Genomic DNA, 27,427 nt, shown 5'->3' on the forward strand with positions numbered 1-27,427 from the left:
TATTTCACAAATCTTTGTTTAAAAGTGAGCCTATACAACATACACTTTGCATCCCTTGCTAACCTTAGAGCACAGTTTAATAGTGCAAATAAAAAAAAGTATAATTTAAGAATCTTTCCCAGTATCATTGCAGGTTAACAGTTATATACACAACATTTTTTTTAAAGTACAAAATGTAAGGCACAAGTTAAGAGTTTAAGACAGATATTGCATTAAGACAACGTTCCGTTTTGGACAAGAGACTCATTCACTAGCAACACTAGTCGGGCCACAATGGAGGGCGCATCAATAGAATATATATCCATTAAGAAAACGTATAGCTCAAATATTTTAAAAAGACCGATTGGGACACAGAATTCCAACAGAGGTTTGAGAAGCACACCTGGAACAGCAGCAAACAGTCCTTGGGGCGGTTACCCGGACAAAGATTAAGCCTAGTCCTGGATTAAATATCACTTTCAATTGAGAATCTCCATTTAGCATTATTTTTTTGTGCAGGACTAGGCTTAATCTTAGTCCAGGAAACAGCCCCTTTGTGCGTGTGGAAGTGGTTTGTGTTAGGGCTCCATGTGTTCCTGGTCACACGAGGACTCTGACAGACTGCTGAAGAATCCTCCATCCCGGATGGTAATGTTGCCGTCATCATTTTCACAGGTGCTACAGTCAAAGGGTAGGGGGCTGGGGCTCTGGGGGACCCCCGAGTCATGGCCCAGACTTGACGACGTGGTGCTGTATAGGCAGAGGGGAGAGTATGCAAGTACTCAATGAGTAGAAGATCAGAGGTCATTTCGGCTTGCATCATTTCTCTGTCAACAGTTCAGCTGATGTCAACTTCATGCATTTTTTCATGGACAATCATCTCTGTTGTGAGTCAATCAACGGATGTCATTGAAAAACAGTCGCTCAATCAGTAAAATTTCTGACACAAATCTGTACTCTTACCTTTCGCAGTCTGAGTCGAAGTACACCTTGCTGCTCTTCTCTATGGGGAAGCGTGTGCGGTGACAGTCACTACACATTTGGATGGCCTGAGCCACTGTGTAGCGTGTCTGGCCCGAGACACACGCCTCCATCTTGGTCATGCTCAGCTGGGATTGGAGGAACAGGTGCACTCTACTGTCAGACAGCAGCAAGGGGTCCTGGAGGACACTGGGGACGAGGAGATAAAGATTAATTCATTGGATAATTAAGATCATACAACCAACAAGAACACCATATAAGCCTTATTTTCAGTTTGTTTTTGAAGTAATCAGTGCTCCATGTAACAAAGTATGGTAGGAAGTTGAGTGAATTGTTATTCTAAGCTCTCTGGTACCTTATGCCAAAGCACTACAACAGGAGAAATGAGGCGAGAAGGAGATCAACATTGTAGTCATCAGTACATAATGTCTTCTGTTTCAAGTATGGAGTGGAGAAAATTAATGAAGTTGACGGTAAAAGCCACTAGATGGCGTTTGGTGCCATAAATCCATGGGTATAGCTTCTTATACAGGGCAAGCAGAGGGTTTACAAAACAAATGTCAAACTAGAGGAAAATCAGAATTCATGCGATGGAATTATATTGCTATTAATTTGAGATTGAGGTCTGCGGCAGCAAATTCTTCCTATTGCACACATGGGGATGACCTACACCACAGATTGATATGGACTCTGCTTGACCGGTAGTGCTGAATGACTAACCCACAATTCATTTTTGGGTTATTAAAACAACTAATTGACCGACGTCGGTTCAATTACATTTAGTGACTTTTTTTTTGTGAGCCCAAAGCGCTGTTTCTCTACAGATATATCAAGTCAGGAACTATGTGGGACGCTGGGCTGAAGGGAGTTGTAGTTTTCATAAAGCAAATATTTAACCTAGTTCAGCGTAGAAACGTGCTAATTTACTAGAATGACCATAACCCATTGCGCCTTTCCCCCCAAACTCAAGACAAATACAGATCTCTGGATGGATTCACTTACACCTGCTATGTTAAGAGAGGAAAGTACACGAGGGACAGTGTGTTCGTGAAAGTATGCCTCATCTACTTTGAAGAACTAGTAAAATGATTCGGTCAGACAGCTCTGCAACATCCGGCAGAGAGCTCTGCAGCATACTTAGGCAGGCTAGCTAAATAGGATGACTGAAGACAGCATATAGATAACGTTAGATTGTCTGGCTGGCTGACTGCTACTGCCTGAGCAGAGATTATTTACTTTTAAGGAATGAAAAATAATAAAGTAATCAAATAAAAAGTAATATTTTATTTCTATTGATGTATACACAATGTGGAATATTGTCAATGTTTTGGCAATTTAATGTTTACTATTTTTGGCTTTGGAATTTCCATTAAAAAGCTCTAAAATCATTGTAATGTCATTATTTCATTATGTATTTAATGTTTTAAAAAGTAAATCGAAAACCAAAACAGGCCTCAAAAAGCACTAATCGTTCATCAATATTGAACGGATGACCACTTGAGGTTGGAAAATATCTGAGAAACTGACATTGGTTGCATCAGACCCATAGATGGCATATACCTAGATTCTAGCTCATCCCTTCAAGCCTTTTGAACATGCAAACTGGTAGTCATTCATAAGGCTGAGGGTGAGGAATAAACGACACTCACATCTCTAGAAACTCCCGCAGGCCCTCCATCCTCTGGTTGACCTTGTAGGGGTTGTTCAGACTGAAGAAAGGGTTCCAGGGAGGCAGTTTGGGCAACTCTCTGGAAAGGGACAACACAAGACAGTGACTCTCAATGTGGCACTGTCATAGGATGCCAACTTTCCAACAAGTTAGTTCGTCAAATTTCTGCCCTGCTGGAGCTGCCTAAGTCAACTGTAAGTGCTGTTATTGTGAAGTTGAAATATCTAGGAGCAACAACAGCTCAGCCTCGAAGTGGTAGGCCACACAAGCTCACAGAACGGGACCGCCAAGTGCTGAAGCGAGTCTGTCCTCGGTTGCAACACTCACTACAGAGTTCCAAACTGCCTCTGGAAGCAACGTCAGCACAATAAGTTAGTCGGGAGCTTCATTAAAAAGGGTTTCCATGGCCGAGCAGCCGCACACAAGCCTAAGATCACGATGCACAATACAAAGCGTCGGCTGGAGTGGTGCAAAGCTCGCTGCCATTGGATTTTGGAGCAGTGGAGTGATAACGTTTCACCATCTGGCAGTCCGACGGACAAACCTGGATGCCAGGATAACGCTACCTGCCCCAATGCATAGTGCCAACTGTAAAGTTTGGTGGAGGAGGAATAATGGTCTGGGCCTTTTTTTCATGGTTCAGTGAAGATAAATCTTAACACTACAGCATACAAGCACAGACAATTCTGTGCTTCCAACTTTGTGGCAACCGTTTGTGGCAGCATGACAATGCCCCCGTGCAAAAAGCGAGGTCCATACAGAAATAGTTTGTTAAGATCGGTGTGGAAGAACTTGACTGGCCTGCACAGAGCCCTGACCTCAACCCCATCGAATTAATTGGAACGCCGACTGCGAGCCAGACCTAATTCCCACCCCACCAAACATCAGTGCCCGACCTCACTAATGCTTGTGGTCGAATGGAAGCAAGTCCCCGCAGCAATGTTCCTACACTCGTGGAAAGCCTTCCAAGAAGAGTGGAGGCTGTTATAGCAGCAAAGGGGGAGGACCAACTGCATAGGAATGCCCATGATTTTGGAATGAGATGTGCGACAAGCAGGTGTTCACATACTTTTGGTAATGTAGTGTATGTGAATAGTCAACCCCTGGTAAGGACAACTGCATACCCCGTGTATGCATCATTGCAGCAGGAGTAATCAAATGATGCAGTTAAGAGGGCCTACAGTGAAGTATCCCTATGGATTATACGTACACGAGCATAGTGTTGTCCTGCAGACGCTGCCGGAGCCAAACAAACTCACTGTACCGCCTCCGCACACAAGAAGCCTTCTTCCTAAAACACATGCTATTGGTCTTAACACAGGAAGGAGACACAGGAAGCAGGTATATCATATTAGCAGAGGGTTTATGGCCAATATCACACCACTTCAGATCATCATAAAGTTAGAGGTTGCCAGTAAATACACTCAGCTTCCTCATTCTCTCAGAAGCTGAAGATCAAGTTGAATGATAATGTTAATCAAGTGAAGTGTGCCGTACTACTCACATTTAAACAGACCTCATAGTCGACATGCGTGTGCCAGAAGTCATCTTTGTGGAACTGTGGATCCCGGACCCAGACACTGACAAACTCCTGCAAAAGCAAGAACAGTGTTGTTTAGAGGGGAAGTGTGTGTGGCATGGGTGTGGTTCATTTCTTTACACAAGAACAATGAAGCCACAGGACAGGAACCGTTTCAGCAGAAATGTTACCCAATCTCTTCAGTCATCCAAAGAAAACCTCTAAATAGTATAGGCAAAATACAAAAACATGAGATTGAGGTTTAATATAGAGTATTAATGTTCACCAGCTCTGCCCTGGTCCTTGACAACAACAGCATGTGCAGGCTTTCTCCAGACCAGCACTAAAACCCATTAATAAAAAGGAGTATTAGCTCTCGGCCAAGAACAAGTCTGCACATCCTATAGCTCTCCAGGAGCAGGATTAGTGAGTCATGACAGATAGGTCTATCACTCACCTGTTTCAGTAGACTGTCAATCTCCATTGTAGACTGGAATCTGAGGGGAAAATGGACAGAACTTAATTCAGTCAATTGGTAAACAGTGAGGCAAGAATGAGGTTCGAACATGTTACACGCTTTCCTCTAATAACAGTGTTTCTACAGTTATTTTACTGCCAGAGTCAGTTATTACGTAAGACACTCAGAAAAACAGATGCGATGTTTAGTCAGTCAGAGGACACCTTCTCCGGCACACAGAAAGCCTACTCGACTCATTCCAGTACACCTCTAAACTAGGGCTGGGAATTGCCAGGGACCTCGCGATACGATATCACAATACTTAGGTGCCGATACAATATGCATTGCGATTCAATTGCAATTTGACGTTACAAACATATTGTCTGCTGCAGAGCGACAAGAGAGCATGAGAAATAAAAGCTGCATTTTTGACTCACTATTTAAATGGAGAACAAGCTATAGGACGAAAAATACCGGAGTTTTAGCGCAGGTACAGCCGCCTAGCACTAGTGAACATTAACTAAACAAATATATTGTTACTTGGAGTCAAAGTATCGATATATCGTCCAAAATAATATTGCAATATGTAACTACATTTTCTCACCCGTCACTAGTCAAAGACGCTCTTGATTAGTCATAAAATCTACATGCACCTGGATAAACCACGTTCATATGCCAGAATCATTTGTCGACTTTCTGTATTCAACACATTACATCCTGATATTCTGTTGCAAACTTGTAACCATGGACGCCAATGTGCGTCTCAACTGGAGTCGGTGGGTTCTCACCAGTCGGGTCAGAAGAGTGCGGTTCAATGCGAGCAGCTGTTCTTAATGTTTTGTACACTCCATGTATTTCAATCATTGAAAAATGTAATGTTCAGTCAATTGAGTTCTATTTGTAGGCTAAACGGTCTAATTTGGCATATATACAGCGGGGAGAACAAGTATTTGATACACTGCCGATTTTGCAGGTTTTCCTACTTACAAAGCATGTAGAGGTCTGTAATTTTTATCATAGGTACACTTCAACTGTGAGAGACGGGATCTAAAACAAAAATCCAGAAAATCACATTGTATGATTTTAAAGTAATTAATTTGCATTTTATTGCATGACATAAGTATTTGATACATCAGAAAAGCAAAACTTAATAGTTGGTACAGAAACCTGTTTGCAATTACAGAGATAATACGTTTCCTGTAGGTCTTGACCAGGTTTGCACACACTGCAGCAGGGATTTTGGCCCACTCCTCCAAACAGACCTTCTCCAGATCTTTCAGGTTTCGGGGCTGTCGCTGGGCAATACGGACTTTCAGCTCCCTCCAAAGATTTTCTATTGGGTTCAGGTCTGGAGACTGGCTGTGTGTTTTCGGGTCGTTATCATGCTGGAAGACCCAGCCACGACCAATCTTCAATGCTCTTACTGAGGGAAGGAGGTTGTTGGCCAAGATCTCGCGATACATGGCCCCATCCATCCTCCCCTCAATATGGTGCATTCGTCCTGTTCCCTTTGCAGAAAAGCATCCCCAAAGAATGATGTTTCTACCTCCATGCTTCCCGGTTGGGATGGTGTTCTTGGGATTGTACTCATCCTTCTTCTTCCTCCAAACACGGCGAGTGGAGTTTAGACCAAAAAGCTCTATTTTTGTCTCATCAGACCACATGACCTCCTCCCATTCCTCCTCTGGATCATCCAGATGGTCATTGGCAAACTTCAGACGGGCCTGGACATGCGCTGGCTTGAGCAAGGGGACCTTGCGTGCGCTGCAGGATTTTAATCCATGACGGCGTAGTGTGTTACTAATGGTTTTCTTTGAGACTGTGGTCCCAGCTCTCTTCAGGTCATTGACCAGGTCCTGCCGTGTAGTTCTGGGCTGATCCCTCGCCTTCCTCATGATCATTGATGCCACACGAGGTGAGATCTTGCATGGAGCCCCAGACCGAGGGTGATTGACCGTCATCTTGAACTTCTTCCATTTTCTAATAATTGCGCCAACAGTTGTTGCCTTCTCACCAAGCTGCTTGCCTATTGTCCTGTAGCCCATCCCAGCCTTGTGCAGGTCTACAATTTTATCCCTGATGTCCTTACACAGCTCTCTGGTCTTGGCCATTGTGGAGAGGTTGGAGTCTGTTTGATTGAGTGTGTGGACAGGTGTCTTTTATACAGGTAACGAGTTCAAACAGGTGCAGTTAATACAGGTAATGAGTGGAGAACAGGAGGGCTTCTTAAACAAAAACTAACAGGTCTGTGAGAGCCGGAATTCTTACTGGTTGGTAGGTGATCAAATACTTATGTCATGCAATAAAATGCAAATTAATTTAAAAAATCATACAAATGTGATTTTTGTTTTAGATTCCGTCTCTCACAGTTGAAGTGTACATATGATAAAAATTTGACCTCTACATGCTTTGTAAGTAGGAAAACCTGCAAAATCAGCAGTGTATCAAATACTTGTTCTCCCCACTGTATATATATATATATATATATATATATATATATTTGTGACGTCACGAGAGGCTACACAGCTTTCAGCGGGATTGCTCAAGTAGTGCAAGGAGACAAGGTTCAAACAAAACAAGGATTTTATTATAGGTCTTGGGAAATTAACGAAAATATAACAAAATTCTGTTCTCTTGTGGCTCTTTAAGGGTTAACAGTTCAGGGATGTCTCTTCCACATCCAAAATCATAATTCTCACTCGCTCAGATAACTTTTCCCCAGCCTTACTGTAGTCCACGTTGCAGCTAGTGGCCAACCCAGCAAAAGTCCTTCCAAATGTCCCTCACGTATTTCCACAGGTGCATATATCCAAAGGTGAGTATTTCCCAAAGGTAAGTATCTCCAAATCCTTATATTCCTCATGGAAGTGGACGTGCAGCACTCTTGTCCTCCAGAGAGCCCAGGTTGGAGACTGTGTTTCTTCACCCCCACACACTCCCTCAGTGTGTCTCTTCCCTTCCCCACCTTCAGCTCATCAGCTCCTCATTTGTTTCAGCTGCGTGGGAAGATTGGCCATAGAGGGGTGGAGTTCCCGACCATACCAGCAGATGGAGCCATAGCTGTCTGGGTTTGCAGCCACCTCAGGGGGATGTAACGTCCCTCCAGGACACAGCCTCTCGTGACATCCACATCCCCCTCCTCGGGACCGACGTCCTCATCGGGGTAAAGGCAGCGAAGAAGGCATCACGCCGGGAGAGGGCGTCCGCATTGCCGTGGTGCTTGCCAGCCTGCTCTCTCTTCAACTCCTCCACCTCTAGGACCAGGGACTCAGCCTCCTGTTGTCTCTCCTTGAGTTTCTTACTGAACGCATCAGCCTTGGTTTTAGCAGAGTTTAGCTTCTGTTGAGCAGCTTTCAGTTCCTTCTCTCTCTCTGCCTCCGCATTCTTCATCTTGTTCTCCAACACCTTGTACTTCTCCTCTGCCTTCTTCTGGACCTCCTTACTACTGCGCAGGGTCTCCTCACACTCCTCGATGGTCCTGCGCAGCCTCTCCAGCTCCTCCTGTTGCTTATGGAAGGAGCTCTGTTGGAGTTTAGCCTGGAGGATATCTAACTCTTCTGTCTTCATGTCTAACTGTTGCTTTAACAAACGATACCTCTCAGCGGTCCCCTTCAGACCAGACAGTTCTTTGTCCAGATTCTGTAGCTCCGTCTCTGTGTCGGTCTGGGCACCTGCCATCCCTATCAGAGCCCGGGCGGGAGTGAGTAATTCGGAGGATTGCACCGGAGCCTTCCCAGGATGAGTTTTTGCCTCTCCGTTTCCGAGGTACTCGGGTTATCCTCTCCTGAGACTCTCTCCAGAGTGGGTAAAAGGCTGGGCAGTCTCGTCCAATTAGGACAGGGACGGGGAGGGAATCAACCACCCCCCGCCGTCGTGTGTATGGTTCCCCGTGTGCTGGTCATTGTAAGTTCAGTAATGGGGTATTCTCTGGTGTCCCCATGGACACAGGAAACTGGGAGGACTTTCCCCGGGGTCAGACACGTTGGGCCCACCAAATCCTTACGCACCAGGGTGGCCCGGCTACCAGAATCCAGTAAGGCCTCCACATCATGGTGATTCACAGTTACCGGGCAGGTGGGGGGGTCGATCTGGGCCGCCATCTACGACTCCCAAGAGCGAGGCAAAACGGTGTGTGGGTGCTGAGCTGGAGGACTCGCAGTGGGCATAGGTTCATCGGCTGGTTTCCCACACTGCCAGGAGATATGTCCCATCTCCCCACACCGGTAACACTGTCGAGTTTCCCCCTCCTGGTGTACTCTTCTTGGACCCGTCTGGTTTCTGGCTCCCCCTGGAGCCGGGATAAGTCCTGACGTGGCTGGGTTCGAGACCTTGGGGTCCTTTGGACGGGTTCTTCCCATTTGTGGTGGGGCCGCACTCCTGGGGTCTTTTCGGGAAGCATTCAGCATCTCCGCTGTGGCCTGGTACTTTTCCACAGCTTCCACGGTCAGATCAGCCGTGGTCAAGGCCTGTTGACTGATGAACCGTTTTGCCTCATAAGGCAGGGCGCGTGAGTAACGATCCACCACAACGGCCTCCACCACCGCCGCTGCTGTATTCCTCTGCGGATCCAGCCATTTCCTTGTGATTCGGACAAGTTCATGCATCTGCGCCCGAGGAGGTTGGTCTAGTTGGAAGGTCCAACTGTGAAAGCGCTGGGCCATACCAAACTTTGTGAGTCCATATCTGCTGAGGATCTCAGACTTCAGGGCATCATAGTCAGTAACCTGGTCAGGGCCCAGGTCCCGGACAGCATTCAGCGATTCCCCGGTTAGAAAGGGGGCTAACAGACCAACCCACTGTTGCTTGGGCCAGGCTTCCCTAGTGGCCGTGGCCTCAAATGCATGCAGGTATGCCTCAATGTCATCGGTAGCTCCCATCTTAGATATAAAGTCACTTGCCTTTATTGGGCGGGTATTTTGGACCACCCTCTGTCTCTGCAACTGCAATTCCTCTGCCTTCAGAAGGTTGGCTTTCTTTTGCTCCTCCAAGAGAGCCACGTTTGCTTGCATCTGGGCTTGCTGGCCAGCAACAAGGGCTTTCAATATGTCCTCCATTTCAGTCGGCGGGGAGCCTACGGCCAACTTGGAAAACTGGGTGATCAAACCTTCGGTATCCTCCTCTGACATGCACTATTAACGCTTGAGCGTGCCCGTATTCTCCACCATCTGTGACGTCACGAGAGGCTACACAGCTTTCAGCGGGATTGCTCAAGTAGTGCAAGGAGACAAGGTTCAAACAAAACAAGGATTTTATTATAGGTCTTGGGAAATTAACGAAAATATAACAAAATTCTGTTCTCTTGTGGCTCTTTAAGGGTTAACAGTTCAGGGATGTCTCTTCCACATCCAAAATCATAATTCTCACTCGCTCAGATAACTTTTCCCCAGCCTTACTGTAGTCCACGTTGCAGCTAGTGGCCAACCCAGCAAAAGTCCTTCCAAATGTCCCTCACGTATTTCCACAGGTGCATATATCCAAAGGTGAGTATTTCCCAAAGGTAAGTATCTCCAAATCCTTATATTCCTCATGGAAGTGGACGTGCAGCACTCTTGTCCTCCAGAGAGCCCAGGTTGGAGACTGTGTTTCTTCACCCCCCACACACTCCCTCAGTGTGTCTCTTCCCTTCCCCACCTTCAGCTCATCAGCTCCTCATTTGTTTCAGCTGCGTGGGAAGATTGGCCATAGAGGGGTGGAGTTCCCGACCATACCAGCAGATGGAGCCATAGCTGTCTGGGTTTGCAGCCACCTCAGGGGGATGTAACGTCCCTCCAGGACACAGCCTCTCGTGACATCACACATCCCCCTCCTCGGGACCGACGTCCTCATCGGGGTAAAGGCAGCGAAGAAGGCATCACGCCGGGAGAGGGCGTCCGCATTGCCGTGGTGCTTGCCAGCCTGCTCTCTCTTCAACTCCTCCACCTCTAGGACCAGGGACTCAGCCTCCTGTTGTCTCTCCTTGAGTTTCTTACTGAACGCATCAGCCTTGGTTTTAGCAGAGTTTAGCTTCTGTTGAGCAGCTTTCAGTTCCTTCTCTCTCTCTGCCTCCGCATTCTTCATCTTGTTCTCCAACACCTTGTACTTCTCCTCTGCCTTCTTCTGGACCTCCTTACTACTGCGCAGGGTCTCCTCACACTCCTCGATGGTCCTGCGCAGCCTCTCCAGCTCCTCCTGTTGCTTATGGAAGGAGCTCTGTTGGAGTTTAGCCTGGAGGATATCTAACTCTTCTGTCTTCATGTCTAACTGTTGCTTTAACAAACGATACCTCTCAGCGGTCCCCTTCAGACCAGACAGTTCTTTGTCCAGATTCTGTAGCTCCGTCTCTGTGTCGGTCTGGGCACCTGCCATCCCTATCAGAGCCCGGGCGGGAGTGAGTAATTCGGAGGATTGCACCGGAGCCTTCCCAGGATGAGTTTTGCCTCTCCGTTTCCGAGGTACTCGGGTTATCCTCTCCTGAGACTCTCTCCAGAGTGGGTAAAAGGCTGGGCAGTCTCGTCCAATTAGGACAGGGACGGGGAGGGAATCAACCACCCCCGCCGTCGTGTGTATGGTTCCCCGTGTGCTGGTCATTGTAAGTTCAGTAATGGGGTATTCTCTGGTGTCCCCATGGACACAGGAAACTGGGAGGACTTTCCCGGGGTCAGACACGTTGGGCCCACCAAATCCTTACGCACCAGGGTGGCCCGGCTACCAGAATCCAGTAAGGCCTCCACATCATGGTGATTCACAGTTACCGGGCAGGTGGGGGGGTCGATCTGGGCCGCCATCTACGACTCCCAAGAGCGAGGCAAAACGGTGTGTGGGTGCTGAGCTGGAGGACTCCGCAGTGGGCATAGGTTCATCGGCTGGTTTCCCACACTGCCAGGAGATATGTCCCATCTCCCCACACCGGTAACACTGTCGAGTTTCCCCCTCCTGGTGTACTCTTCTTGGACCCGTCTGGTTTCTGGCTCCCCCTGGAGCCGGGATAAGTCCTGACGTGGCTGGGTTCGAGACCTTGGGGTCCTTTGGACGGGTTCTTCCCATTTGTGGTGGGGCCGCACTCCTGGGGTCTTTTCGGGAAGCATTCAGCATCTCCGCTGTGGCCTGGTACTTTTCCACAGCTTCCACGGTCAGATCAGCCGTGGTCAAGGCCTGTTGACTGATGAACCGTTTTGCCTCATAAGGCAGGGCGCGTAGGTAACGATCCACCACAACGGCCTCCACCACCGCCGCTGCTGTATTCCTCTGCGGATCCAGCCATTTCCTTGTGATTCGGACAAGTTCATGCATCTGCGCCCGAGGAGGTTGGTCTAGTTGGAAGGTCCAACTGTGAAAGCGCTGGGCCATACCAAACTTTGTGAGTCCATATCTGCTGAGGATCTCAGACTTCAGGGCATCATAGTCAGTAACCTGGTCAGGGCCCAGGTCCCGGACAGCATTCAGCGATTCCCCGGTTAGAAAGGGGGCTAACAGACCAACCCACTGTTGCTTGGGCCAGGCTTCCCTAGTGGCCGTGGCCTCAAATGCATGCAGGTATGCCTCAATGTCATCGGTAGCTCCCATCTTAGATATAAAGTCACTTGCCTTTATTGGGCGGGTATTTTGGACCACCCTCTGTCTCTGCAACTGCAATTCCTCTGCCTTCAGAAGGTTGGCTTTCTTTTGCTCCTCCAAGAGAGCCACGTTTGCTTGCATCTGGGCTTGCTGGCCAGCAACAAGGGCTTTCAATATGTCCTCCATTTCAGTCGGCGGGGAGCCTACGGCCAACTTGGAAAACTGGGTGATCAAACCTTCGGTATCCTCCTCTGACATGCACTATTAACGCTTGAGCGTGCCCGTATTCTCCACCATCTGTGACGTCACGAGAGGCTACACAGCTTTCAGCGGGATTGCTCAAGTAGTGCAAGGAGACAAGGTTCAAACAAAACAAGGATTTTATTATAGGTCTTGGGAAATTAACGAAAATATAACAAAATTCTGTTCTCTTGTGGCTCTTTAAGGGTTAACAGTTCAGGGATGTCTCTTCCACATCCAAAATCATAATTCTCACTCGCTCAGATAACTTTTCCCCAGCCTTACTGTAGTCCACGTTGCAGCTAGTGGCCAACCCAGCAAAAGTCCTTCCAAATGTCCCTCACGTATTTCCACAGGTGCATATATCCAAAGGTGAGTATTTCCCAAAGGTAAGTATCTCCAAATCCTTATATTCCTCATGGAAGTGGACGTGCAGCACTCTTGTCCTCCAGAGAGCCCAGGTTGGAGACTGTGTTTCTTCACCCCCAACACACTCCCCTCAGTGTGTCTCTTCCCTTCCCCACCTTCAGCTCATCAGCTCCTCATTTGTTTCAGCTGCGTGGGAAGATTGGCCATAGAGGGGTGGAGTTCCCGACCATACCAGCAGATGGAGCCATAGCTGTCTGGGTTTGCAGCCACCTCAGGGGATGTAACGTCCCTCCAGGACACAGCCTCTCGTGACATCACAATATATATATATATATATATATATATATATATATATATATATATATATATATATATATATATATATATATATATATATATATATATATATATATATATATATATATATATATATATACATACACACACACACACACACACAGTGAGGGAAAAAAGTATTTGATCCCCTGCTGATTTTGTACGTTTGCCCACTGACAAAGACATGATCAGTCTATAATTTGAATGGTAGGTTTATTTGAACAGTGAGAGACAGAATAACAACAAAAACACATGTAAAAATGTTATGAATTGATTTGCATATTAATGAGGGAAATAAGTATTTGACCCCTCTGCAAAACATGACTTAGTACTTGGTGGCAATCACAGAGGTCAGACGTTTCTTGTAGTTGGCCACCAGGTTTGCACACATCTCAGGAGGGATTTTGTCCCACTCCTCTTTGCAGATCTTCTCCAAGTCATTAAGGATTTGAGCCTGACGTTTGGCAAATCGAACCTTCAGCTCCCTCCACAGATTTTCTATGGGATTATGGTCTGGAGACTGGCTAGGCCACTCCAGGACCTTAATGTGCTACTTCTTGAGCCACTCCTTTGTTGCCTTGGCTGTGTGTTTTGGGTCATTGTCATGCTGGAATACCCATCCACGACCCATTTTCAATGCCCTGGCTGAGGGAAGGAGGTTCTCACCCAAGATTTGACGGCACATGGCCCCGTCCATCGTCCTTTTGATGCGGTGAAGTTGTCCTGTCCCCTTATCAGAAAAACACCCCCAAAGCATAATGTTTCCACCTCCATGTTTGACGGTGGGGATGGTGTTCTTGGGGTCATAGGCAGCATTCTTCCTCCAAACACGGCGAGTTGAGTTGATGCCAAAGAGCTCGATTTTGGTCTCATCTGATCACAACACTTTCACCCAGTTCTACTCTGAATCATTCAGATGTTAATTGGCAAACTTCAGACGGGCTTGTATATGTGCTTTCTTGAGTAGGGGGACCTTGCGGGCGCTGCAGGATTTCAGTCCTTCACGGCGTAGTGTTACACCAATTGTTTTCTTGGTGACTATGGTCCCAGCTGCCTTGAGATCATTGACAAGATCCTCCTGTGTAGTTCTGGGCTGATTCCTCACCGTTCTCATGATCATTGCATCTCCACAAGGTGAGATCTTGCATGGAACCCCAGGCCGAGGGAGATTGACAGTTATTTTGTGTTTCTTCCATTTGTGAATAATCGCACCAACGGTTGTCACCTTCTCACCAAGCTGCTTGGCGATGGTCTTGTAGCCCATTCCAGCCTTGTGTAGGTCTACAATCTTGTCCCTGACATCCTTGGAGAGCTCTTTGGTCTTGGCCATGGTGGAGAGTTTGGAATCTGATTGATTGCTTCTGTGGACAGGTGTCTTTTATACAGGTAACAAGCTGAGATTAGGAGCACTCCCTTTAAGAGTGTGCTCCTAATCACAGCTCGTTACCTGTATAAAAGACACCTGGGAGCCAGAAATCTTTCTGATTGAGAGGGGGTCAAACACTTATTTCCCTCATTAAAATGCAAATCAATTTATAACATTTTTTACATGTTTTTCTGGATGTTTTTTTTTGTTATTCTGTCTCTCACTGTTCAAATAAACCTACCATTAAAATTATAGACTGATCATTTCTTTGTCAGTGGGCAAACGTACAAAATCAGCAGGGGATCAAATACTTTTTTCCCCTCACTGTATATATTTTTTTCTCTCTTTTTTTTTTTTTCCATGTGTAACGTGTGCAATGATTTGCATTAGAATAAGCTGCCTCAATATTTGCAGCCGTTAGGTGATATCTCTAGGAGCCAATCCGTCAGTACTGTGGAATAATTCTAATGTTAAGGAAATATTTGAATGGAGAAAGCTGATCAGAGCACAGCGCTACTTTTCTTTCGATCCCATCAGTTTCGACACATGCTCCAACGACGCACTTAGCGAACGTTCTCTCTGCGTGGTGTTTTTGGGAAACACATGTTAAGTCTTCGGCCATTGTAGGACAGATACATTGCTAAAACAGTTCCATCGCTATCAGGAAACTGGGCCCAGATCTGTAAGAGACACAGGGTCACATCCACAGACTGAGCAAATTGAAATATTTGAATACAAATACCATGGCACTATAATTGACTCAAACCTCACCTGGACCCCTAACACAGGAGTCCAGGGGACCACAACAACTACATTTAATTACTAAATATCAGGTCAATCTCTTTTTTTTTTTACATTCTACACATTCTTTGTTCAGTGTTCATGTTCTGTTAGCAAGCCTGGTACAATTAACTATCCACCGCAAACAAAAACTAAACCTGCCAAGTAAAATCAGTGGTGTTAGTTTGGTTAGCTCTGTTCTTGGAGGGCATGGCACGGGCAAGAGTAAGGATTGCCATCAACCTCACACCCCCACTCAAGTCAGGCCACCGATGCGCATCGACGACGTCGTCCCCACAGTGACCATACGCACATATCCCAACCAGAAGCCATGGATTACAGGCAACATCTGGACAGAGCTAAAAGGCTAGAACTCTCGCTGTCAAGGAGCGGGACACTAACCCGGATGCTTATAAGAAATCCCGCTACGCCCTCCGACGAACCATCACACAGGTAAAGCTTCAATACAGGACTGAATCGTACTACACCGGTTCTGACACTCGGATGTGGCAGGGCTTGCAAACCATCACAGATTTCAAAAAGGGAAATCCAGCCGTGAGCTGCCCAGTGACGCGAGCCTACCAGACGCGAGCCTACCTGCCTCTACTCTCTCGCCGAGGCAAGCAACACTGAACCATGCATGGAGAGCACCAGCTGTTCCGGACGACTGATCACGCTCTGCCTAGCCGATGTGAGTAAGACCTTTAAAAACAGATTAACATTCACAAAACCAGATTACCAGGATGCGTACTCTGAGCATGCGCTGACCAGCTAGCAAGTGTCTACACTGACATTTTTTAACCTCCCTGACCCAGTCTGTAATACCTACATGTTTCAAGAAGACCACCATAGTCCCTGTGTCCAAGAATACCAAGGTAACTGGTCTAAATTACTATCACCCATAGTACTCACATCTGTAGCCATGAAAACGCTTTAAAAAAGGCTGGTCATGGCTCACATTAACACCATCATCCCAGACATCCTGGAACCACTCCAATTCGCATACCGCTCCAACAGATCACGCACTCTATACTGCCTTTCCCACTTGGAAAAAAGGAACACCTACATGAGAATGCTGTTCATGGACTACAGCTCAGTGTTCAACACCATAGTATCCTCCAACCTCATCAATAAGCTTAGGACCCTGGGACAGAACTCACTCTGCAACTGGATCCTGGACTTCCTGACATCACCTGGGGGGCGAGGGTCAGCATGGCGGATGTGTTGTTGCCCCCTCAGGGGTGTGTGCTTAGTCTCCTCCTGTACTCCCATGACTGCGTGGCCGCGCACAACGCCAACATCATTAAGTTGACAACGACACAACCGCGGTATAGGCCTGATAACCGATGATGAGACAGCCTAAAGGGAAGAGGTCAGAGACCTGGAAGTGTGGAAAACCTCTCCCTCAATGTCAGCAAGACAAAGGAGCAGGTCGTGGACTAGAGGAAATGGAGGGCTGAGCACGCCCCCATTCACAGCGACAGAGCTGTAGTGCAGCAAGTCAAGAGCTTCAAGTTCCTCGGTGTCCACATCACTAAGGATCTATCATGGTCCAAACACACCAACAGTCGTGAAGAAGGCACGCCTCTTCCCCCTCAGGAGGCTGAAAAGATTTAGCATGGGTCCTCAGATCCTCAAGGTCCACAGCTGCACCGTTGAGAGCATCTTGACTGTCTGCATCATCGCTTGGTATAGCAACAGCTTGGCATCTGATCGCAAGGCGCTACATAGGGCAGCGCGGACGGCCCAGTAGATCACTGGGGGCTGAGCTCCCTGCCACCCAGGACCTCTATACAAGGCTGCATCATAGGACTGCCCTAAGAATTCAGCCACCCAAATCATACTGTGCTTTCTGCTGCCGCACGGCCAGCGGAACCGATGCACTAAGTCTGGAACCAACAGGACCCTGAACAGCTTTTACCCTCAAGCCATAACACTGCTAAATACACTGAACAAAAATATAAAAACTGCAACAATTTCAAAGACTTTACTCAGTTACAGTTCATATAAAAAGGAAATTGAAATATTCATTAGGCCCTAAACTATGGATTTCACATGTGTCATGACTGTCCTGTGAGGATCCAATAGGTCAGATTTGCAATGAATAACTTCAACTAGACCCCCTCTCACCCACAGAGAGGGGGAGGAGGGAACTGTGGGGGTTTGACACCTCACGCCGTTGTAAGTCAAAGGAGAGGAGATCCAGGGTCTCTCTCCAAATTCACAAAGGAATGCACTTTGTCTCCAGAGACCTTTTCCCGCTGAAACTGTAAACACGTTCAAAAGCGAATACTGGAACAATATTACTAACAGAGAATGGTCAGAGGCGATCTATAGAAAAACTAATGTTTTGGTTTTATATTTTGTGATGTGATTAAAAATGTTATAAAAAGGAAATGCTGTAACTTATTAATTACACCCACTACTTGTTCGAAGTTCCCATCCGATGTGTTGTGCATGAAATATGAAAGCATTTTTGTTAAGATAGGGATGTGATTTTAGGAGCCATAAGAGATCATGGTTTTACATAAAACTTTGCACAGTAAGTAGCCATTCCCCGAGATGTCAGATAGAGTGTCACCCCGACGGAACAACCCCTTTCGACCAGAGTGCATAAACGGATTGGTAAAGATATTAACATTTAGACCAGAAAATGTTAAAGAGGCAGCTACACGTTTAAAATGGTTGGAACTTTGAATCTCAACACGACCTGGAGAGAATAAACTTACCTCCCCGGACAATCACTGGTACAGCTGATTAGCTGTCCTAATGTTTCTTTGAAAGTGACTATATGTAGGCCCATCCTATTACTCTGCTCAAACCATCGTATTACGCTACTCTCATCACCCCACTGGGGAACCATCGATACCGCTGGCGAGCCCACCTTCAAAGAAGCAACTTCAAGAGCGACGGGAAGAAAAATCTAAATCTGTAGTTTTATTCATAAGTCACCGGATAACAGTAGAAGACTTGTTGGAACTTTTGGACAATCAGAGCTTTACAAGCATGCCGCTAGAAGGCCCAACTCCCTTTGCAGGGCGGTCCTTTCCACCGAGAGATAAACGGCGAACCAGACATTCCATGTAAATTCATTCATGATTTCTTACTCAAAGAGGGCGGCGGTTCGTGTGCAAAGTATATGGGTACTGTAAAAGAGCATAGTTTCTGAATGTATCAAAGTATTATCCCTGTCCCCCTCTCGCTCACTCTCCCCCTTTCCATCTCTTCTTGTTAACAAGCCATGTCATTCCACTAGGGACCGGTTTTCTCCAGTCAATAACCGGTGCAGTGTGTGCATGTTTATCCTGTGTTCCCATTTAATTAGCTAGTAAATAAATAAACCAATTTGTGTAGTACTGATTCATAAGTAAGGCTCTGGTTATGACATTCAGAATGATGATATTGTTTTTATTTAACCTTTATTTAACCAGGTAAGCCAGTTGAGAACAAGTTCTCATTTACAACTGCGACCTGGCCAAGATAAAGCAAAGCGGTGCGATAAAAACAACAGAGTTACATATGGGGTAAAACAAAAAAAAGTCAAAAATACAACAGAAAATATACACTGCTCAAAAAAATAAAGGGAATACTTAAGCAACACAATGCAACTCCAAGTCAATCACACTTCTGTGAAATCAAACTGTCCACTTAGGAAGCAACACTGATTGACAATACATTTCACATGCTGTTGTGCAAATGGAATAGACAACAGGTGGAAATTATAGGCAATTAGCAAGACACCACCAATAAAGGACTGGTTTTGCAGGTGGTGACCACAGACCACTTCTCAGTTCCTATGCTTCCTGGCTGATGTTTTGGTCACTTTTGAATGCTGGCGGTGCTTTCACTCTAGTGGTAGCATGAGACGGAGTCTACAACCCACACAAGTGGCTCAGGTAGTGCAGCTCATCCAGGATGGCACATCAATGCGAGCTGTGGCAAGAAGGTTTGCGGTGTCTGTCAGCGTAGTGTCCAGAGCATGGAGGCGCTACCAGGAGACAGGCCAGTACATCAGGAGACATGGAGGAGGCCGTAGGAGGGCAACAACCCAGCAGCAGGACTGCTACCTCCGCCTTTGTGCAAGGAGGAGCAGGAGGAGCACTGCCAGAGCCCTGCAAAATGACCTCCAGCAGGCCACAAATGTGCATGTGTCTGCTCAAACGGTCAGAAACAGACTCCATGAGGGTGGTATGAGGGCCCGACATCCACAGGTGGGGGTTGTGCTTACAGCCCAACACCGTGCAGGACGTTTGGCATTTGCCAGAGAACACCAAGATTGGCAAATTCGCCACTGGCACCCTGTGCTCTTCACAGATGAAAGCAGGTTCACACTGAGCACGTGACAGCGTCTGGAGACGCCGTGGAGAACGTTCTGCTGCCTGCAACATCCTCCAGCATGACCAGTTTGGCGGTGGGTCAGTCATGGTGTGGGGTGGCATTTCTTTGGGGGGGCCGCACAGCCCTCCATGTGCTCGCCAGAGGTAGCCTGACTGCCATTAGGTACCAAGATGAGATCCTCAGACCCCTTGTGAGACCATATGCTGGTGCGGTTGGCCCTGGGTTCCTCCTAATGCAAGACAATGCTAGACCTCATGTGGCTGGAGTGTGTCAGCAGTTCCTGCAAGAGGAAGGCATTGATGCTATGGACTGGCCCGCCCGTTCCCCAGACCTGAATCCAATTGAGCACATCTGGGACATCATGTCTCGCTCAATCCACCAACGCCACGTTGCACCACAGACTGTCCAGGAGTTGGCGGATGCTTTAGTCTAGGTCTGGGAGGAGATCCCTCAGGAGACCATCCGCCACCTCATCAGGAGCATGCCCAGGCGTTGTAGGGAGGTCATATAGGCACGTGGAGACCACACACACACACACACACACACTACTGAGCCTCATTTTGACTTGTTTTAAAGGACATTACATCAAAGTTGGATCAGCCTGTAGTGTGGTTTTCCACTTTAATTTTGAGGGTGACGCCAAATCCAGACCTCCATGGGTTGATAAATTTGATTTCCATTGATAATTTGTGTGATTTTGTTGTCAGCACATTCAACTATGTAAAGAAAATTATCCATTATTTCATTCATTCAGATCTAGGATGTGTTATTTTAGTGTTCCCTTTATTTTTTTGAGCAGTGTATATACAGTGTGTGCAAATGTAGCAAGTTATGGAGGTAAGGCAATAAATAGGCTAAAGTGCAAAATAATTACAATTAGTATTAACACTGGAATGATAGATGTGCAAGAGATGATGTGCAAATAGAGATACTGGGGTGCAAATGAGCAAAATAGATAACAATATGGGGATGAGGTAGTTGGGTGGGCTAATTTCAGATGGGCTGTGTACAGGTGCAGTGATCGGTAAGGTGCTCTGACAACTGATGCTTAAAGTTAGTGAGGGAGATAAGAGTCTCCAGCTTCAGAGATTTTTGCAGTTCGTTCCAGTCATTGGCAGCAGAGAACTGGAAGGAATGGCGGCCAAAGGAGGTGTTGGCTTTGGGGATGACCAGTGAGATATACCTGCTGGAGCGCATACTACGGGTGGGTGTTGCTATGGTGACCAGTGAGCTAAGGTAAGGCGGGGATTTGCCTAGCAGTGATTTATAGATGGCCTGGAGCCAGTGGGTTTGGCGACAAATATGTAGTGAGGACCAGCCAACAAGAGCGTACAGGTCACAGTGGTGGGTAGTGTATGGGGCTTTGGTGACAAAACAGATGGCACTGTGATAGACTACATCCAATTTGCTGAGTAGAGTGTTGGAGGCTATTTTGTAAATGATATCGCCGAAGTCAAGGATCGGTAGGATAGTCAGTTTTACGAGGGCATGTTTGGCATCATGAGTGAAGGAGGCTTTGTTGCGAAATAGGAAGCTGATTCTAGATTTACCTTTGGATTGGAGATTCTTAATGTGAGTCTGGAAGGAGAGTTTACAGTCTAACCAGACACCTAGGTATTTGTAGTTGTCCGCATACTCTATGTCATGATGCGAAGTTATGATTAATAAGTTCACTGTTTATCGATGTGATAGGTATAGACCTTCTAGAATTTAATTCGGGAGATGGTAACTCTAAACAACCGCTCTCGTGGTGCCCCAAATCCTAATGAGTTAATTGTTACATAATTATTTTTTGAAGTCGGTTAACAATTAAAACAGAGATAAATCTTCAGATTAATGTTAAAGTCACATCACGACTGGGATTACAGATATGCATCTGTTGGTCAGACCTTTAAAAAGGTAGGGGCGTGGATCAGAAAACCAGTCAGTATCTGGCGTGACCACCAATTAGCCTCATGGAGCTTTGCATGGAGTTGATCAGGCTGTTGATTGCGGCCTGTGGAATGTTGTCCCACTCTTCTTCAATGGCTGTGAGAAGTCGCTGCTTATTGGCGGGAGGCAGGGGCACTCCAGTACAGTAGATGGCGGTAATGCACCATAATGTTGGATGCCAAACGCCAATAAACCCCGCAGAAGAGGCGAGGGTGACAACAGTAGCTAGCCATAGCTAGTACACACCGGTTTTCTAGCAGTTCTGTTAACGACGGCAAGGGCAGGTGTTCAGCAGGCGGGAGCGAAGGACACTGTGCTAGCTTAGCCAGCTAGTCCGAAAGAGGACTCAGGTACACAGCAAGCAGGGGTGACAGTGTGCTAGCTAGCTAACAAAAAAACTACCACACTGTTGGTAGCACCCGGTGTCGCCCCCACCCTCCCGCCTGCCGTGTACCAGAGAAGCTAGAGGTAGGCGGTGGACAGTGTCCATAGCCCCCGCCTGTCGGGCACAGTTTTCTCCAGTACACAGTAGGTGGGGGCGACAGTGTGCTAGCTAAATAGCACACTAGCGCTAACTAACACATGGTGTCGCCCCAGCCGCCTGCCTGCTGTGTTAGCAGGAGGAGGGAGCGCCCGGTAGATAGTGTCCTTTGCCCCAGCCCGGCGGGCACCATTTTCCTGCAGTTATGTTAATGACGGTGAGGGCGAAGGATAACACTTTTATTAATTTGTTAGCCGCTTTCTCCCCAATTGCAATCCAATTACAATCTTGTCTCATCGCTGCAACTCCCCAACGGGCTCGGGAGAGGTGAAGGTAGAGTCATGCGTCCTCCGAAACGACCCGCCAAACCGCGCTTCTTAACACCCGCCCGCGTAACCCGGAAACCAGCTGCATCAATGTGTCGGAGGAAACAACGTTCAACTGACGACCGAAGTCAGCCTGCAGGCGCCCGGCCCGCCACAAGGAGTCACTAGAGCGCGATGAGCCAAGTAAAGCCCCCACGACCAAACCTTCCCCTAACGACGCTGGGCCAATTGTGCGCCGTCCTATGGGACTCCCGGTCACGGCCGGTTGTGACAGCCTGGGATCGAACCAGGATCTGTAGTGACGCCTCAAGCATTGCGATGCAGTGCCTTAGACCCCTGCACCACTCGGGAGGCGAAGGATAATACTTTAAAATTTCCCCTCTTGACCCAAGAGGGAGGGGTTCATGCAGGAACCAATGGGATGCTGGGGGGAACCCGAATTGTGAGCTGCAGTTGCACAAAATTGTCCTGATTCTATAACCCTCATAGCTATCCTCCAATCACAACAATTAACCAAATATTGGAACTAAGTTTCTCGCCACAAAACACGTTGATATCCGGTTGTTAAGTAAGTTCAGCCAGACAAAACCAGTCTGTCAAAAGTTGCTAGCTCACGTCTAAATGCTCAAATTAAATATACTGCAATTACAACCACAATCTCTGCTTTGATTATAAGCCTCAAAATACAACTTGCCTAGATAACAGCTAAATGTTTGTTTTTGACTTTTTTATAATTCTAATTCAATTTGAGGTTACACGTCATGGAAAATAATGTTATTTCCAAAAACCAACGAGCAACTCCGCATTAAATCCAGCTGCATATTCATGGTTTGCACCTCAGTCACATCGTTGCCATTGTTATCAACGCCGCAGCCATCTTGATGCGCAAAAGTGGGCTGATTACTGTTTAGTCTAAATTACACTATAGGGGCTTGGGAATACAATGACATTGCTAAAGCAGGCACATATTTAGTAAGAAACAACTTTGCCATCATGTTGTAGAATGTACTTTAGATGGCGATGTTGTCATTAGCTAGCAAAGTTAGTCAAATAGCTAGCAATTTGAATGTTAGCTAGCTAAAATCTGGAGGTCACCACTCAATCTTAACTTCCACTATATTAAAATGGCGACAAAAGGCTTTCCAACTAATTATTTGTCTTCTTTAGAAAAGTAATTGTGTTTTCCTAGCCACAGGAATGCAATAGATCAAATCGTCATCAGCGCCCAATGAGGATGCATCGAGTAGAATGCTCCGTTTGTCATCAGTCCTAAAACAAACGTTCAAAACAATAGTGACGCAACGTGCAACCCATGAATAGTCCCAGTCGGTATTTCATAAAACATTGCAGCCTTGCCCACCTGTGGGGAAACAACCTGTGGTTACTCCATTGGCTCACAGCAAAAACTACCCTTTTCAAACAATTGTCTGCTTGTTAAAGTCAATGATAAAACTACATAATGTCTAAAGATTACTTTTCAACATTGCCTGCTCTAGAGTTCTTACTACTATGAAAAACCTAATATTGTAGGGCTTCCCTCATGCCCCTTTTCATGATGCGCTAGCAGCCAAGCGAGTGAGTGCTAGCTACCAACCGGAACATTAAGCTAGCCAAGACCAACACAAAACAAAACGGACTATACAGCTACAAGTAGTGAGTGGAGTTACAGACTACACTAAACAAGTCAAATGTCTTACCTGTGACACCGGGGCCCAGATTCACAACACGTAACGCAAAAACCTAAGCTTCTTAAAAATAATAATAAGGAAGTTAGTGCAATCCCACAACAATATCTTAAGCTTGATTCTTACGAACTTCTCAAATTGAGTGTCTCTAGGCAACAGATTTAGCTAGCTACCAATGGCAATCATGTTAGCATATTTCGTACTGAGATTAATGTTCCAAAAACATGTTCTTGGTTTCAAATAATCAATACAGAAACTGTCAGATTAAGTTTGTGAGTGAATTAAAAACCATGTTCAATTGCTTTAATTAGCTTATTATCTCACTGCCCCAAGTTTAAGGGTTTAGCCATCTTGGAATAAAGAACATTTCCAATAATAAATCCAATAACTTTAAGAACCTACATTTAACTTTTTGCTTAAGGAGAACCATAAGAAATAATGGAATAATATTTCCAATAACCTTTGAGGAATAGCAACTTTGCTTACATTTCTTAATGTCTATAGTTAAGGAAAAACTTTGCAGTTAAGGAGAAATGAAGGTTTTGTGAATCTGGGCCCAGGTCCCCACATTTCCCAATCCGAATAGGCTGAAGCCACAGGGCTCTTCTCGTAGGCTCCATTTCCCTACGTGTGAGCATTGCAAACCGTAGGTCAGGATTTTTGACCTGGTTACACGTACATTGAACACAGCAGCTTTTCGGCATGTTTTGTTATTTCTGTCTAACAAAATAAAATACACGAAGTTTGCTCTATTACAATGGGGGTCAGCTGGAAAGAATGTATTCCCCAATTTGTGGGCGTGGTCGAGGGGGATTTCCTTATTATTATGCAAATATCGTCCTGGAATATTGAACGTTAAGATTGCCTCAAGGCCAGGGTCTTCAGCAACGACATGGATTGGCATGTTAGCTAAAAAGACTGGTACCCAGACTAGAGACATTCAATCCCCTCCTGCCTAAATTGTTTTGTGCGATTTTTTGATATAGCATCAGTTGTGCATTTCCAGTAATACCGTATATCCCGGTATAGTACAGAAACAGTATGAAAATCAGGATACCGCCCAACCCTACTACCTGGACTATCTGCATTGCACTAACGCTACAGTTTACCATATGTCACTTTATTCCTAGTTATATGTACATATCTACCTCAAATTACCTTGTACCCCTGCACATCGACTCAGTACCCGTTGTGGGTGTGTGCATATACCCAAATTACCGTTACTAATTGTATATCTTATTACGCGTTTTACCTTTCCATTTTCTTTCTCTGCATTGTTGGGAAGGGCTCGTACTGTAAGCATTTCACCGTTAGTACACACAGGTTGTTTACGAAGCATGTGACGAATAAAGTTAGATTTGTATTATTTGAGCCCATGTACACCAAACCGCCAGACCCCAGAAATCGTTTACCCCCCGCCATGAATCTGAACTGTATGAAATGTAATTTATCCCATCAACTGTATCCACGTCGTTTGTAATATTGCTCGTTATTTACATTGTTGAATATATTTATGCACTACGTGGGGATGTTGCGCTGTTAAGTTTGAGATGCAAGACAAATTTCCCTAAAGGGACACACTGTTCAACCCAAGACGCCCAACACATTTTGTCACAACAGCAAACCTCAACTGCTTAGAGAAGAACCTAAAAAGTAAAGAACGCTCATGTGGCACCCTACTAAAGTGAGTAAAGCTACAATAGGTTTAACAGGACTGGGATCAACAGCCATGACACCAATTCAATTTCTATAAAAGTTTACTGTACTGGTAAACTTGAAAGTATTCAAGCAACATAACATTTAAGAAAATCAATGGGTATCGTTTGTTGATTTGTTTAGAAAATAAAGCAAAAGCTCAAAAAACACTAAGAAATGCTGGGAAATAAGAATGAGGTACATTTTCTGTAGGCTAAATGGGAGCCAATTTCTTTATCCCTTTAGTTTTTTGGTTAGGGACTTGAGTATAGAGAAGCGTGGGGACACGCTCTACCAAAGGGGATAATGTAGCAACCTCGTGAAAAGGTTCAGACCTCGTCAAGAGGTTCAGACTTCTTCGCGTAATGGCTAAGGTGTAGGCTTGAAGGTCCAGGTCAGGGCTGCCCCCCAAATTGTAATTCAGTAGTCATTCCACCAGGACTGCCGAGCTGTGTGTTAGCCAGCATATCCACTTAGGTTCACCCCAAAAGGCTAGGGCCGGCTCTGACTACATGTATGGATGTGCAGAACCATGAGGCACTGCAGCCGCTTATGAGTTCCGATTTTTTGTGGCCCCATTCCTAGGCTAAACCGAAATTGAGGAAGCCGAGAGGTTAGACCGCTTGCAATAAACTTAAATTCTGCAAACTGAGATACAAAATGATCACGCTCTAAATGTCTTGAAATACAGAACAATCCTGAGAAATAATGTGATTGCATTCGACAGGTTTGTTTGGCATTTGAACCGTTGCAAACGCACCAGTCAAAACAAGGCAAACGGTTTACTTTTTCACAACATTAAAGCATTTTTATCTCTGATAATAAAAAGGCATAGTAGGCCTACATGTTTTACCTCTTTGTATCGGTTTATTTTTCCCTTCAACTGGCAATTCGTTACCGCCGCATGAGCGTACTTTATTCCTTCGCTGCGTGCTCCCGTTCGCGGTTCTGCAGACTGCAGTTCGTCTGAAGAATTTGAGTGAGGCGCGCGCTCTGTTTTCTTCCTTTGGCTCGTGCACGCTCCTGGTCTGAAATTGTGTAAGTATTTGAACCCGTTGATAAATCTGGTGCACAACCAAACCCTGAATAAAAAATTAAATAAAATTAACACTCCTTTGACTGAGCTACAGGAGAGGATGCGTCTTTCTTTACTGAATCCCCCACCCCACAGACAGTATGTATTGTTGACTAGTAAAATGGGGGTGTAACATAACCGCTGAATGGAGCAGACCTTAGTCAGTTTTATTTCCATTGCACACCTGTCCCTAATTGCAATTAGCGGCTAGCACCTGGCAAGGTGATTGACAATATGGGGTGCATCTCAATAGTCAAAGGTTGCTTCCTCCCCTTGTATTATTTTCCATCATTAAGGACAACTTCTCTGTTATAAGGACTTATCAACGATCATATGCAGACAAAAATAAGAAAATGGATGAGAGCAAATCCCCTAATATGCTTCTGTCATATCGCTTCAATCTATCTGTCCTGTCTTTTCAGATCCTTGCAGCTGAAGAAAAAATATTAAAGGAAAGGAGCCAAGGAGAGGAAGCCATTAAGACTATTGAGGCTTCTTGCTTCCTCTGCTCTTGTCCTTCTAGACCTGTCTGCTGCCTTTGATACTGTGAACCATCAGATCCTCCTCTCCACCCTCTCCGAGCTGGGCATCTCCGGCGCGGCTCACTCCTGGATTGCGTCCTACCTGACCGGTCGCTCCTACCAAGTGGCGTGGCGAGAAGCTGTC

The 27,427-nt window shown here is 46.0% G+C and overlaps 1 protein-coding gene across 2 annotated transcripts; it reads right to left on the reverse strand.

Annotated features, from left to right (window-relative positions):
- On the reverse strand, positions 1–26,869 carry LOC121585652 (sorting nexin-10A). 2 transcript variants are annotated; one of them, XM_041901975.2, is made up of 7 exons: positions 26,540–26,869; positions 4,606–4,645; positions 4,134–4,220; positions 3,840–3,940; positions 2,610–2,708; positions 943–1,149; positions 1–729 (listed from the first exon to the last, which is right to left on the reverse strand). In XM_041901975.2, exons 2-7 carry the CDS (start codon positions 4,630–4,632, stop codon positions 558–560), a joined length of 693 nt encoding a protein of 230 aa, XP_041757909.1. In that variant the 5' UTR covers positions 4,633–4,645; positions 26,540–26,869; the 3' UTR covers positions 1–557. The 2 variants fall into 2 exon arrangements, with proteins under 2 accessions (XP_041757909.1, XP_041757910.1); XM_041901976.1 differs by lacking the exons at positions 4,606–4,645; positions 26,540–26,869 and having other exon boundaries at positions 3,840–3,920; positions 4,134–4,223.
- Positions 26,870–27,427: the final 558 nt, after the last annotated feature.

Source organism: Coregonus clupeaformis, chromosome 17, assembly GCF_020615455.1.
Source record: "Coregonus clupeaformis isolate EN_2021a chromosome 17, ASM2061545v1, whole genome shotgun sequence".
Taxonomy (NCBI): Eukaryota; Metazoa; Chordata; class Actinopteri; order Salmoniformes; family Salmonidae; genus Coregonus; species Coregonus clupeaformis.

Coding starts and splice junctions, on each gene's coding strand:
- LOC121585652 (XM_041901975.2), bottom strand. CDS start 4,632: ATGGAGATTGACAGTCTACTGAAACAG. Junction 3,941..4,133: donor ACTATGAGGTCTGTTTAAAT/GTGAGTAGTACG, acceptor TCCTGTGTTAAG/ACCAATAGCATGTGTTTTAG. Junction 730..942: donor TTCGACTCAGACTGCGAAAG/GTAAGAGTACAG, acceptor CTGCCTATACAG/CACCACGTCGTCAAGTCTGG.